At 51.5% G+C, this 16812-nt stretch overlaps 1 protein-coding gene across 3 annotated transcripts in view; it reads left to right on the top strand.

Moving 5' to 3' along the window:
- SLC2A9 (solute carrier family 2 member 9) overlaps positions 1-16507 on the top strand; it is a 125630-nt gene extending 109123 nt beyond the window's left edge. For all 3 annotated transcript variants that reach the window (XM_033105904.1, XM_033105903.1, XM_033105905.1), the window contains 2 exons: positions 5604-5731; positions 15790-16507. In XM_033105904.1, the coding sequence (XP_032961795.1) occupies positions 5604-5731; positions 15790-16044 (383 nt within the window). In that variant the 3' untranslated portion in view covers positions 16045-16507. The remainder of the gene's footprint in view (positions 1-5603; positions 5732-15789) is intronic.
- The last annotated feature ends 305 nt before the right edge of the window (positions 16508-16812 follow it).

Below are 16812 nucleotides of genomic sequence, written 5' to 3' on the forward strand. Positions count from 1 at the left end.
GGAGAGGGAGGAGCTCACTACTTAGCAAGAGCCCCCCGCAGCCCCCCACCCCGCCTCTCCACACAAATCCTCCCTCCTTCTCTACTTTCTCACCCATTTCTGGTCTCACAGTCGGTGTGGGTGCTCCAGGCCTGTGAGCCAGTCCTTGCTGGCCTTTCTCATACATACAGCACGCGGTGACCTGACATTCCTGCCTCTGCTGTTTCTTGGCTCCAAGTCCAAATGCAGCTTCTGTTTTAACATCCTAGTCCCCGGGCAATGTCCACGTTAACTAGACGCATGGGTGTGCAAGGCAAGGAGCGGTCACCTCTGCTGAGGAGGGCCGGGCAGGCGTCAAAAAGGAGCACGTGCAGTCTGCATCTTGGGGAGTCAATGGGAAGCACTTCTCGGGGGCCAGTCGGGGTGGGCGGGGCCTTGTTCGTTTCCTGTGGCTGCTGTCACAGATGACCTCTAACTTGGCAGCTCAGAACCACTCAAGTGTGCTCTCCTGAGGTCCTGGAGCTCACACGTCTGCAGTCAGTTGCACTGGGCCAGAGTGGAGGTGTTGGCAGGGCTGGAGCCTTGTGGCTGCAGGGGGGCTGTTTCCTTGCCTTTTCCCACTTCCATGGCTCGTGGCCCCCTCCTCAGTCCTGAAAGCCAGCAGCATCTCAGCGTCTGTCTTCTCTGATCTCCCTTTTCTAAGCGCCCTGTGGTTACCCTGGACCCGCCTGGACTGGACAGGATAATCCAGAATGATCTCCCCATCTCAACATCCTTAACTTGGGCACATTTGCAAAGTCTCTTTCGTCATATAAGGTCCCACATTCAAGGTTCTGGGGATTCAGATGTGGAGATCTTCAGGTGGGGAGGTATCCCAGGTAACAGCAGCATTTCCTAAGGCTAACTCATGCGGTAGCCGGATATACTTGGGAAATGGGCCAGTGAGTAGTCCAGGTGGCTGGCAGTGTCTTGGGGGAGCTGCGGCTGTGAGCAGAGGGGACTGAGAGGCAGGCGGGACCAGAGCACACCCTGCCCTGAGCACTCAGCTTGTGTAGTGATTGTAGCGGTTTGCTCAGTCCGCCATGACAAAGTACCACAGACGGGCGGCTTAAACAACAGGCATTTATTCTCTCCCAGTTCTGGAGGCTGAGAGTCCAAGATCAAGGTGACAGAGGGTTGGTTTCTCCTGAGGCCTCTCTCCCTGGCGTGGACACGGCCGTCTTCTCCCTGTGTCCTCACGTGGTCGTCCCCCTGTGCGTGTCTGTGTCCTGGTCTCCTCTTCTTATAAGGACCCCAGTCAGACTGCCTTAGGACACACCCCTATGCCCTCATTTTACCTTAATCACCTCTTTAAAGATCCAATCTCCACATGTAGTCCCCTTCTGAAGTCCTGGGGGTTAGGACTTCAACTTGGTGGGGCACAATCAGCCCATAGCAGTGATTAAAAGGAAAGGCCCTGGAACAAGAGGCCTCCCAGCTTCCACCACCGCTGAGGACAGGGAAGGGACAAAATAATTTAGCCCTTTTTCTTTTTCCTTTGAATATTTTTATCTGTTTTGTTCATTTCTATATTTCTAGCATCTGTAAGTGAGGGCCTACTCTGTGCCCAGCTATGTTCCAGATGTTGAGTTGAGCGTCTAGAACAGCTCCCACAGAGCTTATGCTTCTGGGGAGGGAGTCAGGCCCAGCCACAAAGTGTAAACACATAAAGCTGGGTGGTCATAAGTGCCATGAGGAAGAGGGGCGCAAGATGAGGAAATGCACAGTGGCCGATGGAACAGTAGGGGGCGCACTGTAACTAAAGTTGTAGGAAAGGCCTGTCTGGGCAGGCGGCGTTGGAGGAAAGTTCTACACATAGTGGGCAACTGACTCGTGCAGATGGCTATGGGAACCTATCCAGGCAGACGGAATAGCTGAGGCAGGAACCTGCGCGGCGAATTATAGAAATGTAATTCAAGGCACGTAGGTAATTTTAGATTTTCTAGTAGCCACATTAAAAGAGTACAAGAGAAACAGGCAATATTACTTTTAGTAATGTGTTATTTTCAGCCCCATCTATTCCCAACAGTGTCATCTCCACATGCAGTCAGTATATGCGTTCGTGGGTGTTTTACATTTCTCGGTCTCATGGTAAGTCTTTGAGATCGTTGTGGAGTTTACGCTTCGAGAACATCTCGGCTCAGACTGGCTGCAGTTCCAGAGCTCAGTAAGCACATGGCGAGGGGCCCCCAGGCGGTTCCAGGAAGAGCAAGAAGGCCTGTGGCTGGATCGAGATAAACAGCAGAAGGAGCTGAATGAAATCGGGGTGCGGGGAGGAACCAAACCCCAGAGCCACGGCCAGTTTAGGGGTGACTCCCAGTGAAGTGGGAAACCACTGGAGGGTTTTAATGATCACTTCGGCTGCCCTGTGGGTAACAGACTGGAGGAGGTGTGTCCCAGAAGTCCTCAGAGAGCTGCTCTGAGGCGAGTCATTCAGTAATAATAATAATAATAATTATAATAATAATAATAATGGTCACGGTAGTAGTAATAACACAACAGTAATAAGCAGTCACTTTCACATGCATCACCTGTTGGATCAGGGCGCCCCTTTCACAGATAGGGAAACTGGGGCTCAGAGGATAAGTGATTGGCCACACACATCACAGCTAATATCAGAACAAGGACCGGGGTCTGTGGCCTGTGCCAAAGTCTCTCCCCACCCGCCTGAAATTGCTGGCTGGAGGCAGAAGTGTCCCAGGCGAGGCACTTGGCCCCACGTTCCATCCTTTGATCCGGGAGCCATATGCTTTGAAATGCTCTGTTTGCCAAGAGGGCAAAGCATGGGTCCTGCAAACCAGCTTCCCTGCAGGGACCTTGGGCTGGCTCATCAGTGCAGTGGTGGGAGGGCTTCAAAGACCATCAAACCGTCTCCCACTCATTTCCTTCTTTTTGTTCTGGAAAGGGAGTAGGGAACTTGCCCCTGCCGTATGGCACCACAAGAGAGAGGCACGGGCTTGGGTCAGATCAGGCTACCACTCCTGTCACTCGTGACATCCATGGAGAGTCACTTCACTTTCCTAAGCTGCTGAGACTAACAGCTTCCTCCTTATACTATGATGAGGACTGTTTAGTGACACGCACCGTGCCTGGCACACAGAAGGTGCTCGGTGAGTTTTAGCTTCTTCCCCTGCCTCCCTCCCTTTATTACGGCAGACTTTAATATATTACGTGCCTTGTGGGAGAAAATTCTAGACCAGGGCTTCTTAACTTCAGCACTACTGGCGTTTGGGGATGGGTAATCTTTTGTGGTGGGGGCCGTCCTGTACATTGAGCAGCACCCCAGACCCCCACCCTCTAACTGCCAGCAGTTCAGTTTCATAATCAGAGCTGCAAGGCTCCCAGGGGTGTCCACAAACTGAGTGTGTGACAAACTCTTTCTGACAATGCGCTCTACAGACCTAACGGCTGGTTTTAGCACATTTCAATGTGTAACCATTGTTCTTGCACATTTTGATGGATACTTTTAAGATATAGAGAGTCCACTTTCTTTGTAGTAAACAGCACATCAAATCTTTTCAAAATCCAATTTTGAGTGTTTAATTCAAGTAAGAAATACTGATCGAGTATGTACGCTCTGTCAAAGATGCCAGGTAAATGGAGACGCTGCCTGCCCCAGGGGCTGAGGGATTGTCCCTTCTGAGTTATTTTTGATGTGTTGGAGCCCACTGCTTTCTGGCAGCAGAGTAGGGCGATATCGGTGAAAGCTCTGGAGAGACACCGGCTTGAGTTGGCCCTGCCTCTCTGACCTCGGGTTGCTTGGTTGAACTTGAGTGTGGTGATTTGCAGTGCTCACACTGACAGCTTTGCCTCCGTGGGGTGGAGAGTGTCTGAATCCGGCCCCTGCCTTGTATCCCCACTGCCACCATCCGAGTCCCCACGACAACCACTGACTCTGCCCTCCACCACCACCACCCGGTGGCCTCCTGCATCCTGTCCCACCCTCTCCAGTCCTTTCTCCAAATAGCAGGAATCTCTGTGAAATTGGAAGTGATCACATCAACCCCCGCTCAAAACCCCTCCTTGGTTTCCTTCCATAGCAGACCTCTCCCCTTGACCTACCAGCGGCTGCCGAGTTGGCCCTGCTCCCCTTGCCACCCCATCCCCTTCCTCTCTGCCTCCCCTCAGTAACCAGACTGGCCTCTGTTCTAGACCTTTCACCCTTTCACTCCTTTCACCCGCCAGCACCTGCGCCCGCCCATGCCTGCACCTGGCAGGGCCTTCCTCAAATCTGCACAAGCTGTGTTTCCTCCTTCAGGCCTCATCTCAGCCGTCACCTCCCGAGAGCCCTCCATGACCACTGTTAACACAGACTCCACCCCCAACACACACACACACACACACACACACACACACACACACACACACACACACCGCCCTGAGCGTGTCCTCCAGGGTGCTTATCACATGTTGTAATTATTGATTTACTCACTTCCTCTTCAGTAAATATGTCATCTTCCCGCCCCCGCCAGAAGACGGATTCCCACAGAGTCAGGGACACTGTCACTCTCAGCCATCAACCACGTCTGTAATCCTTGGCTGTCGGTGGAATGAGTGACCCCAGCCGAGTGGCTTCCAAACTGAGACTGGTAACGGTCCCTCAGGCTCTCTGCCACCACCTGCCCCATCTTGTTTGTGGGCGCCGAGGTGTAGGTCTGATTGACAGAGTGGGGACTCCAGCTGGGGAGGGAAGGGTGCAAACAGGGCCCCAGCAATGTGGGTCTGGGCACAGGTCCCCATCCTGAGTCTCACTGCGTGGGACGTGGGGGAGGGGAAGGTGCAGACCTCAGAGATTCTGAGCCCCGCATGGTGCCTGAGGACATTTAGCAACACGTGAAGGCAGTTTGGGTTGCCACAGTTACTGAGGGTACCCTGGCACCAGGAGGCGAGGGGTAGTAAACATCCCATTGTGCAATTGCACAGGACAGTCTCTTAAAATAAAGGATTATGTCCATGGTGTTTCCACTGAGTAACACCCCACCGCCAGGGTGACTCAGGGACTGCGGCCTGCCACGCATCCAATCCAGGGGCGATAAGGAGGGCAAAAGGGCAGCCTGTGGGGCAGGGCCCTCCATCCTCTCTCTAGCAAGAATTAGCAGGGAAAGCTGAGGCTTGGAGGCCAGAGTCCCAAGCCTGAGTTCTGGCTCCGCTGCTCAGGAGCTGGGTAACGTTGGGTAAGTCAGGCAACCTCTCTGGGCTTCAGTTTCCTCTCCAAAGGAATGTGGTAGCCAGTACCTGCCTCAGTTATTCTGAAGATTAAATTACAAACATTCTGGACACAATATAGTCAGCCAGTGTCAGTGGCCTTGTGAGTCAAACTGACACGTACGGTTACTCAGTTGTGGCAGGTCACAGCTTGATTCAGGGGGCGTTTGGAGAGTCATTTGGATGGGCCAGGTCAGAGAAGCGGTTTTTATACCCTTAGGACGTACGTGCTGGGCCTCCAGCAGTCACTCCCGAAGCCCTCGCTCACACCACGCAGAGCCTGCTCTACCCGAGAGGGCAACTCCCTGCCATGTGGAGGTGGGCGCTGGCGGCATGGCCTTCCGGGGCTGACTGATTCTGTGCCCTGACTCTGACTGCAGGCGGCGTCCCGTTCATCCTGACCGGCGAGTTCTTCCAGCAATCCCAGCGGCCTGCGGCCTTCATCGTCGCGGGCACCGTCAACTGGCTTTCCAACTTCATGGTGGGGCTCCTCTTCCCGTTCATCCAGGTATGACTGGCCGGGGGTCTCTTGCTCCTGGGGTGCCCTCTGATTCGGCAGCCCTCTGTAGAGCAGAGGCTGATTCTCTCTCAACTGGCTATTGGCCTAAGGAAAGGAGAAATGCACTTTGGCCCAAACCCTTAACCCTCTTCCTCCCTTCTGCACCTTCCGGGAGCTTCCTCTAAATGCTAAGGGCTGCTTCAGAGGGAGTGGGCTTCCCATCACTGAAGGTATGCAAGGAAACCTAGGTTAGAATCTGAGAAGCTCAGCCTCATCATTTTTGTGATGTGCTCGTCACTGTGTAAGACAAATTCCATGTATCATGCACCGTGTAAAAACATGTTGTCAAGTCACCTTCATTCCAACCGGCTCACTTCCAGCAGGGCACCCTCTCCTCCGGAAGCCCCAGGAGCCACGTGAGGAATGTGGGCAGGTGGTGTGGAAAAGCCAGGGAAGAATTCCCAACTCAGAGCTCTCTCTGCAGGAACACCTTGGTCAGGGCAGCACGGTGTGAAAAGCTGGTGGGGCTGTGTGACACACACGGGGCTGGGAGAAGGAGAAAGTGAGGACCTGACAGGTCTCAGGGGAGGAGGGGAACCCCAATGAATGTGTGAGTCCCCTTACCTCGTCTCTGCCAAGTGGTCATCAAGCCTTCCTTTGGAGTGCTCTGGAAACAGGTCTCCGGGCTCCTAAAGGAGGATGCGAGTCCATCATTATAAATCCAGTCTTCAGAGAGCGCTCCCATGTACAGGTCAAAATGGTGGCTCCATGAGCATGAACTTTGTGTCTGTCTCCAGAACAAGCAGCCAGAGCCTGCAGGCTGGGCACTACGTGTCCGGACAAGTGGCATGAGGCCTGGCCATGACCGAATGAGTGGCTGGGTGAGAGCAAACATCTGTCGAGGACCCACAATGGGACACAGGACACACTTGATTGCATTATATGGGAAATCAGAGTCTCATGACTGGGCCAGGATCACGCAGCTATGGAAGAGTAGACCTACATTCAAACCCCCAAACCATTTAGATTTCAAAGTGCACACAACCATCCGTCCATCCATCCATCCATTCATTCATTCCATAAATCCTTGCTAAGTATCTACAGCAGGTGCTGGGAACACATTGGCGCCCATGGGTGGTGATGGGCTGTGGGAGGGGGCAGCTATGAACCCCAGGGGTGGTCCTCCCACGCAGAGCATGAGAAGTCCTACCACCCAATGTGTGTAACATTGCAGCAGCTCCCACAGACGGAGTGGTTATTCCACTGCAGCGCACGGCCCAGGAGGCACAGAGCTCAGCTTTGAAGCCCGAGTGGAACTCTGCTCCATGCAGGGGGGAAAGCGTTCCAGGCAGAGGTCCCGAGAAGCAGCGCCGAGCTCTGCTTGGACACGTGCCTGTGTGTCTCAGTCTCCTAGGGCTGCCATAACGAAGTACCACAAGCTGTGTGGTTTCGAACAATAGAAATGTATTCTCTCCCAGTTCTGGAGGTTAGAAGTATCAGATGAAGATGTTGGCAGGGCCTGTGCCGTACCCTTCTCTTAGCTGGTGTGGTTTGCTGCATTCCCTGGCTTGTGGCAGCATCACTCTAATCTCCGCCTCCATCATCACGTGGGCTTCCCCCTGGGTATATTTCTCCATGTCCCTTTGTATAAGGATTTAAGGCCCACCAGAGTCCATTATGACTCATCTTGACTTGATCACATCTGCGAACGCTATTTCCAAACAATACCACATTCACGGGCACTGGGGGCTAGAACTTCAGCATATCTCTTGGGGAGCACAGTTCAGCCAACAGCACCTTCCCTGGCCAAGACAACCAACTTGTCCCCATTTGCCCACGACTATGGTCATACGTCCCACATCTTAGGAAACCTCTTGGTGCCAGGCAACCCAAACAGTTGGTCCCCCCTCCCCATCTCCACCCCTCCCTCACCAATGTTCCGTGGGTCTCTTCCAAAGAAGCTACTTGCACTGACACCCCCATCAGGCTCTGCGTCTGGGGCTCCCAGCCTGGGGCAGCCCCGGTACCACTGGCCCTGTCTCCAGTACAGAGCAGCTTGGCAAATGGCAGCTGCCATGGTTGTTTGTTGCCCTTATTGTCCTTATTTGCCAGGTCTGATGTTTGATACAAATGAGACACAGGAGAAACCACACAGACCTGGGGGGTCAGACCGCCTGACCGTGAATCCTGGCTGTGCCACTCAGCGCTTAGGTGAAGGGCAGGCTGCTCAAATTTGTCTGACTTTGCTGGCTCCCTGCCTTGGAATTTTCCTGTCTAGAAAACAAGAGGATTGCCCCCATTTTGCAGTAAGGCTCTCATAGGAATTAGGGATGAAGTCGAGACCTGAGCCAGCATCTGCCCACAGACACTCAGGAATAGTTGGTTCCATGACCGTTATCAGCCCCGTAAAGCTTGTTTCCTGCAGGGGGATCCCAGGTCCCTCAGGAAGAGGCACGACAGAAAGAGCGATTCATGCTAAGTGCTGAAAAGACACCGCCCCCAACTAGCTGGGGATCCAGGACAAACTGTTTCTCAAAGGGTGCCTTTTCCCCTCGTCCTCCCTTCTCTCCCACCCACGCCGCCCCATTCCTGCAAGATGCCCTAGATGGCGTGAGTGGGGGGGCTGCCTTGACCCCGGGGGAGACTGATATCACTGTCTCTGTCCTCAGCCACAGGCCGCCTTTTCCTCTGGGCCTCTGCTGTGGCCAGTGTCAGGGTATCCCTTGCGTCTGGGTCGTTCGTTGTAAAAGCCTGCAGACCATTTGGCCTCTGACATTAGCACCAATATTGTCGGGTTCAGAGGAAATTACATGCCAATGTATGCCTGCTTGTTTCCACTGGAGTTAGAAAATTGCTTCTGAGTTCAATGAAATCTGGAAGGGAGAAAATGATTCTTTGGAAGTTGAAAAAGAATGGGTCACATCCCAATTGCCTTTGCCAACGGAGGGGGAAAGCTGATACAGTTCTAGGACGGCGGGCTCTAAAAGCAAATAAAACTGCCCCCTGGCCTGTCCGGATGCTGCAGGTGATACTCCTCGGGCCTGAAGGGAGCGTGAGAACGTCTTCACGCACTGGTCTGTGCCTGCGGGCGTCTGCATCGTGCTGGGTCCTGGAGGCAGGGCCGTGCACATTCCGGCCTGGTCCTGCCCTGGCTGCAGGAAAGAATAGACATAACCTTCTTGGGGACAAGAAGGTGTCGCTTGTGCTTCACAGGAGGAGGTAGACTGGGGGCCGAGATGGGCTGAGCGGTGCAGGGACCTTTCAAGCTGAGACCGAGGGAGTAAGTATGTGTGGCACGGAGGGCAATGGTGCCTGGTGGGGAAGAAAGCTGCGATGAAGCCCTAGCAGGCACAGAGCAGGGGTCTGAGGGTCGGAGAGGCTGCACGTAATTCTGAGGGAGGTCAGGGAGGCCAAATCCTCCACAGCACCAAGTGCACAAGAGCGCTCGGAGTTTATCCCGAGGATCCAAGAAACCACTGCATGATGTTAAGACATGCTTTGTTTTGCGCTTTTAAAAGAACTCCGGCCGCCTGGTGGGAACTAGATTCAGACAGGGGCAGGCGACATGGATGCAAAGGTGATGGAAACCAGAACAGTAGTTAATTCTGTGTGTGTTGGGGGCTGCGGCGGGGCAGGTGTGGGGCGGGGAAAGGAGTCATTGTCTAGAAAATGGCACAAGGAACTTTCTAGAGTGGTGGAAAGGTTCTACATCTTGATATAGGTGTTAGTTACCCGTTGAACTGGGCGTTTAAGATCTGTGCAACTTACTTACTATACGTAAAATTCTATCTTGATTTAAAAATTGTCTATTTTTTAAAAAAGAAAAGAGATATTTCAGGATAAAGTCATCAGAACTTAGCAGAACAGGCAGACAGGGAAGGAGTCATGAGCAGTGACTCCAGGTGTCCGTCGGGGCCGGGTGGGAGGATGGCAGCACCATTTCTGAGCGCAGGTGGAGGATGGGCAGGCTTGCCGGGCGCAAGGCAGGCTGCAAGTGGCAGATGCTGGCAGAGCTGTTAGTGGGGCGTCCTGCAGAGCATGAGGGGTTGAAATGCCAGCAGGCAGCCCCAGGGCTGTGTCTACCGCAGAAGTTCCTGGGCAGCTCCAACAAGGTCTCAGGTGTGCAGTGACAGCGACTGAGGGACCACACACACCAGTGAGGTCAGCCATCACCAAGCTCCCTGTTGCCTTCCAGACACATCCCACTCTGCTCATAAAGCACAGCCGCCTCGCCTTTGAAAGCTCTTCTCAGAATCGCAATTCCAAGTGTGAGGCGCCTGACTTCCTGTCAATTTTAAAGCGGTGGTCCGTGCACTGACTCACTCGGGAGCCCGGGGTGACTCACTAGTGAGCCAGCGTCCCAGTTCTGTGGGTGGCAGTGGAAACGAAGCAGGAGAATTATATTTTTGTCACATCGTGGAACTAACTTGGACCACCTTTCTTCATACGTTTCATGCATTTCCGTAAAAGTCCTGTGATTTAAATCATTCATCCAGCATCCATTCAACATAGTTTTATTTAGAAAATGCTACAGTGAGCCAGGTCCTGTCTTGGCCTGGGGTTTGTTGATATTTATGGAAAGAGAATCGTCGGAAGGTATTTTTCTGTGCCTTGTTCTTTGGCTCAGCAGGCATTGCTGTGTCCAGCCGTGGTGACATGCGTAGTTTCGGTCATTGTTTCTCACTGCTCTATAGAACTGCCTTGTCTGGATGGGTCCCCGCGTATCCTCCCTTCCCCCTTCCAGAGCACCTGAGTCTTTCCTGTTTCCTGCTCTATGAATAGCGTTACCACAAACATGCCCGGGAGTTTCTGAGCTGATGGCAGTGTAGGCTGTCTGCTCTGAGGAAGCCACTAGCCATGTGGGACCCTCGAGCACTTGAAATGCGGCTAGTGGGCTAGCACGACTGAGGAACTGAACTTCTCACCATTTGCAATTCAAAGAGCAGCGCAGGAGTGGGGCTGCGGGATCCTAGGATGCTGACAGCGTCCCCTGGAGTCGCTGTCGTGCACAGCACTTGTAGCGCTCACAGCGTCACCCCGACTATGAAAATCCAGCCTGCTCAGCACTTGGCATTGTCCTGTCAGACCTGCTCCATTTTTACCAGTCTGACAGGTGTGACATGGTGTGACATGACGGTTTTAGCTTCTGCTATCCCGAATGACTTTTTTGTCTGCTTATTGGCCACTGGTGTTTGCTCTTCTGTGGAACGCTTGTCTGGACATCCTGCCCTTTTTTCTATTTAGCCGTCTTTTTCTTATTGACTCATAAGAGTTGGGTTGTATTTTTAATTTGACTGCTAATTCTTTGTTCGTTGCATATCACAGGACCTCTTCCTGGTGTGTGACCCTTGTACTCTTTATGGGGCTTTTTGATGAACAGACACTCTTAATTTTAAAGCAGCCAGATTGATCGATGTTTTTCATTTATGGACAAAACTTTATGAATGTGAACCTTGAGCGCGGTTACATTCATTTTACTAATGGGGGACATAAGGCCAGATAGGGTGTGGCCACTGCCCAGGGTCACGCGACAAGCTGAGTGTTTGATGGAGGCAGAACTGCTAATTCTCAGGCGGGCTCCTTCCCACGACACACGTGTTGCCAAAAAACTCCCTGCTCGGGGGCACTGGGCAGCCCTCCAACACCAGCCATAACTTAGGCTTGAATAACTTCTCAGGGGCAGACAGTAGATTACTGAGCTGTTTGGAAGTAAAAGAGGAGACAGGTAAAAAGTGACACGTACATCCTCTGTGCCACTCGTTTTGCAGGACCAGGACTGACTGCACTGAATGAATTTGCCCAAGAGAGGCAGGTATCGAAGTGAAACGATGGCCTCCAGGTCAGGCTGACATGAGTTCAAATCCAGGTGCAGCTCTCACCAGCTGTGTGACCACAGGCAAATCACTCGGCCTTTCTGAGCTCCATTTTCTCACCTGTAAAAGGAGGTTAAGAAGCCCTACTTCCCATCTGTTATTGGGGGACACTGTGGGATCCCAGTAACCTTTCCTCTGCCCCACTCAGTAGTGAGTCATGATAAACAATGGAGAGCGAGAGCTCCCGTCAGTCCCACTCCAGCCGAAGTCCTGACTCCCATTTATCACTGCATAGACTTGGACATGTTCCAGGAAATGTCTAATCCTCGATTTCATCTTTAGTAAAATGGAAATGAAAATGGCTCTATCGCCATGTGGGCTGTGGGGATCCGATGAGGTAAAGGCTAGAATACTGCTGGCACCCAGTAGGGACTTCATCAGAGCATGTCTCTTCCCAGATTAAACATAATCACACACTCACAGTAATGCCAGGTTGTCGCGTGATTGCCGACAGGAAATTATTTCAGGCAGATCCCAGTAAATGTCCTGCGGCTGCCAGGAGCAGGGAGAATGCCAGCTCCTAACCATTTGGCTCCTGCCATCATGTGCTCCTCTCAGCCCTTCTCCAGAGCAGGCCCTGACTTTCTGTTTGAACTTCTGGGCTTGGAGTGGCCCGAGGGTTTTTTCTTTCCCATTGACTGTTGGCCAGGTCCCTCCCTGTCTTCTCTCCTGTCCCAACTTTCTAAGCCGGGAAGAACATGGGCTCGGGGATCTGACTGCCAGATTTGCCTCTAAGCCTCTAAACGCTGGACTAAGAACGTCACCACTCTCCGTTTTCCCATCTGTGAAATAATACCTACACCGCTAGTTGGTGCAAACGTTAAATCAGTCAACATTAGTTAAACAGTGCTACTGGTAGCATTAGGCTTGCCACGTCCTAGCGGCATGCATGACCCTGGGCAAGAAGTATGACCTCCCTGTGCCCTGGTTTCCTTCCTCGTCTGTAAAGAGGGACCAAGTAGGCCTATCTCCCCGTGTCAGCAAATGAGCACGCGTGTGACAGCTCCGTGACTGGCAGGAAAGGGGCTTCCTTCATGGAGTTCCTTCTTTCCTCTCACTTCTGAAGCCAGCCTCGCAGCCTCCTCCCAACTCCCTCATTCAGGAGCAGGTGTCTGCTGTCTGCAGAGCCAGCTCTAGGGTTATGGAATTCTGTGTGCACAGATGGGGGGCGGGGGGTGAGCATGTATCTGCTGCAGGCTCTAGCCCTCCACAAGGACAGCCACCACAGGGGGAGACAGAGCAGCAGGACTTTGCGTCTGGGGGTGAGGAGGCGGAGCCTGTGCCCAGGAGGTGGGTCCCCTCACCTGGCCTTCCCATAACTTGGCCCCCGAGACTCCTGAGTGGGGTAAGTGTCCTTTCCCTGGGTGGCTGCAATAGTTACAGGGTTCTTGACTCAATTTTGTGAAACTGTGAGGAAAAGCCTAGTGACTCCCATAGGGTCTCTTGGGAAAAGAAGCCAAACAGGTGGCAGATATGCAGGTGGCAGAGAGATCCCAAATGGCTCCTGGTGTGGCCTGGGGTAGGGAGGGAGACTCTCTGAGCCTCAGTGCCTTCCTACATTCAGTAAACATTTGTTGGGCATCTATCGTGTGCCAACCAGTCTTCGGGTCCTGGGACTACAAGAAGAAAAACAACAGCTCCTGTCCTTGGGTAGCCTACCTCCTGCTGGGGGAGAGCGTTAATAAACAAGTAGGTACATGCTGTAATGTTGGGTCCTGGTGAGTGGTTTGACGAACAACGACACAGGGTAAGTGGAGAGCTGAGGAGGCGCCCTTTAGAAATGGAGTCAACTTTTCTGAGAAAGTGGCCTATGAGCTGAGATGAAAGGGAATGAGAAAGCAGGATGTGCACATGTCTAGATGAAGATTATTCCAGGAAGAGAGAACAGCATGTGCCAAGATCCTGAGGCAGGATGTTGGAGGAATATCATGAAGGCGGTATAGCTGGAATAGAGGAAGTGAGAGGAAGAGTGAGGTCAGAGAAGTAAGGTGGCCACATGGGCAGTGGCCTTAGGACATGGTAAGGACTGGGCTTTGCTCAGTGCGACTTAGGAGGTCGGAGTGAGCTTTGAGCAGAGCAGTGACAGCTCTGTCCTTTGCTTCACAGGATGGCTCTGGCTTCTTTCTTGAGAATAATCTTAAGGGGGACAAAGCGAGAAGCAGGGAAATCAGTTGAGAAGGTATTGAAACAATCCACACAAGGGAGGATGGTGGCTTGACCAAAATGGTAGCAGTAGAAGTGCTGACCAATGCGCAGATTCAAAATATATTTCAAGGCAGAGCCAACCTGATTTCCTGATGGAGCAGGAATGGATTTGATAGATAAAGAGGGCCCAAGCCTGCCTCTAAGTGTTTGGGTGGCCTAAGCACATGGAAGGACAGAGGTGCCATCCACTGAGGTGGGGACGACCAGAGCAGGAGTAGGTCTGGATGCTCCGCTCCGCTTTGGGCTTGATAACGCCAGAAACCCATCCAGCATGAAAGTGGAGATATTCAGTGCCAAGTCGGATGTATCTCATTTCATTTTCAAAACAATATGTGGTGTATGTCACCGTGTCAGGAATGCGGAAAGTTCAACCAGTGGATTGACATCCTGTCTTAAATGGCACATCTTAAGTGTTGGCACAACATGTAAATAATGGAGCCAGGATGTGAACCCTGCCCAGTTGACCTCAGAACCCAGACTCTCCTTCTCTGTACTGCTCATGGAATCTTCGTGGACAAGTGGAAGACACATACCTTCAGAGCTAAGCTCTCCCAGGTGTGGCACATTTCCTCCATCCAGGACTGCTCTATGTACTTTAGAGAGTATCTCACTTAATCCTTACAACCATTATCATCCTCATTTTACAACTATGGAAACTGAGGCACAAAAACACTCCTGTTCAGTAAAGGGTGAATCTGGGATGTGATCCGGAGATCAAGCTCTTCGGCACTATATGTCATACTCCAAAACTAAATGTCAAATCAAAGAATAGCATGGGATTGACTAAAATCAAGATATTGCTTCTTGTGAAATATTATTTGAAGACAGTGTCGCCTTATCTTTGGATAATCATTTGCCGCATGAAAAGGTCACAGCCTTGACAGCTGGAAGCTATAGTCTTTTACTTAACAAGCGTTTATTGAGAAGCGACGTGGCCAGGCATCGTATAAGGCACAGGAGCTACAGAAGTGACTGAGCCACTGAGAAGCTCAAGGTCTAGTGCAGTTGGCAGACTCATTCTAGTCCAGGCATCAGCTGTTATAATCAGGATCCCTACAATAGAGTGATTGCATTCAACAGTTCTCTTTTTTCTAGTCTCTCTTAGTTGTGCATGGCTATATATATCAGAGTATTGATCAGTGGGTTACATCTTTTGCATATTATGAAAAAACGGTGTGTTCTTGGCCTAGTCTATGCTCTATATTTTTCTTATGAGCTGGGGAATTTCACTTCCCTTTGACATCACACTTTTCTCATGTGCATATGGGGGCAGGGAAGGTGAATGTAGTTAATGGTAAATATGAATTTAAGATAACATTCAGTAATACTACGTTTTGCTTTTATGATGATTAATTTTTATATGCCTTGTTTTTTTAAAAAAAAAAAAGACTACCACTTCCTCATCTTTACGGGGGTTTGAAGCCGTGGGGACAGAGTCCCAGAGAGCAGTTTCCAGGCTCTCGGCCTCGCGTGGCGGGGGTGCTGGCTCGGGTGGGGGTTGGCCATTGGCTGTAGTCAGTTGGCCAATTGGCTGCTGATGTAACTGCCATGACTGCATTGGTTGGTTGGCTGGTTGGCAGGCAGAAAAGGGGACAGCGGATTGCAGATCGCGTGGATCCTACTTCGTGTGTCTCGCCCTGCCGCCAGCAAGAATATAGTGGTATGACTCCCCTATCTATGGCTCCGTGGGTGTTCCTTTTTGGCCTCACCATATCCTGCATTCTTATGTGGGGAGCGGGAGCTCAGACCCTGCGTGACACCCTGCATACAGAAACTGGTTTATTCGTGCCTCCTCTGAGAGGTTTCATGTAGACATTTATAAGGCACATTTGCTCGTAGAGCCAGCTTTACACTCCTCACACAGCAGAGTTTTATCCAGGAGTACTCCTGATTTATGAATGGGGAGCTATAAAAATGACTGTTCAGAGATGGCTTCACAGCCTTTTGAGTCACGGTCTCTTTCATGTTTTTTGTCTCTGCTTTCCACAGAAAAGTCTGGACACCTACTGCTTCCTGGTCTTTGCCGCAATCTGCTTCGCAGGTGCTGTTTATTTATATTTTGTCCTGCCTGAGACCAAAAACAGAACCTATGCAGAAATCAGCCAGGCATTTGCCAAAAGGAACAAGGCACACCCATCAGAGGAGAAAATGGACTCAGCTGTAACTGATGACAAGACAAACGGGAGGCCTGAAACAGACTCTTCCTCCACACTGGACAATTATGTCAAAAACAGGATTGTCTAAATGCCCGGTCTCACCATTTCAGGCAACCAAAGATGCTCCTACACACTTAATGTTATTAAGTATTTAAAAATAAACCTTTGCCAGTCTAACATTGCAACCACGTGGACTTTATTCATAGCTGCATCCTCCAAACTCTTCTGGAAGCTGGAAGGAATTGCCCTACATTTCAGTAAACCAAACATTCTTCTGCACTAATGAATGGACTGCCTTCTTCGTGACTGAGCCCATGGTTTCAAAATGAAATTGAGGAAATGCTTTGAAAACGATATAATCTGACAAAAGGACTCGATGGATTGGAAATGCCAGGCTGAGGTTCTAGTCCCAGCTCTACCATAAGTAGCCTTGAGCTGCCCTCAACCTGGTTCCTGGACCCTCAGTGGACCCTTGGCTTTGGTCCTAGATACAGGTGTCCAGAATTCAGTGGAAAGACTCTTTGTACCTCCCAATAAATGCCTGTTTCCAATCTTTGGCTGTGCTTTGTGGCTCTCAGGCTCAGGCAAGCCTGATACCAGCCCCCGACCCTCCAGGTTCTTCTGCCTTTCTCAGGCTATGTCCCGTGGGGCTCAAGACCTCCAGCCCTGAAACATCTTCCCCTCAGAGTGTCAGATGTGTCACAGAGGGCAGAAAAAGGATCGACGTGTGGGAGACCTAGAGAGGCAAATGGAAGAAGGAGCTTTCCGGGAGGTGGGGCAGGCACTACAAATCGAGCTCTGTTCAACTGAGAAAAACCAAGTGAAGAATGATTCTGAAGCTAAACCTAAGCTTGGT

The sequence above is a fragment of the Rhinolophus ferrumequinum genome, chromosome 5 (genome assembly GCF_004115265.2).
Source record: "Rhinolophus ferrumequinum isolate MPI-CBG mRhiFer1 chromosome 5, mRhiFer1_v1.p, whole genome shotgun sequence".
Taxonomy (NCBI): domain Eukaryota; kingdom Metazoa; phylum Chordata; class Mammalia; order Chiroptera; family Rhinolophidae; genus Rhinolophus; species Rhinolophus ferrumequinum.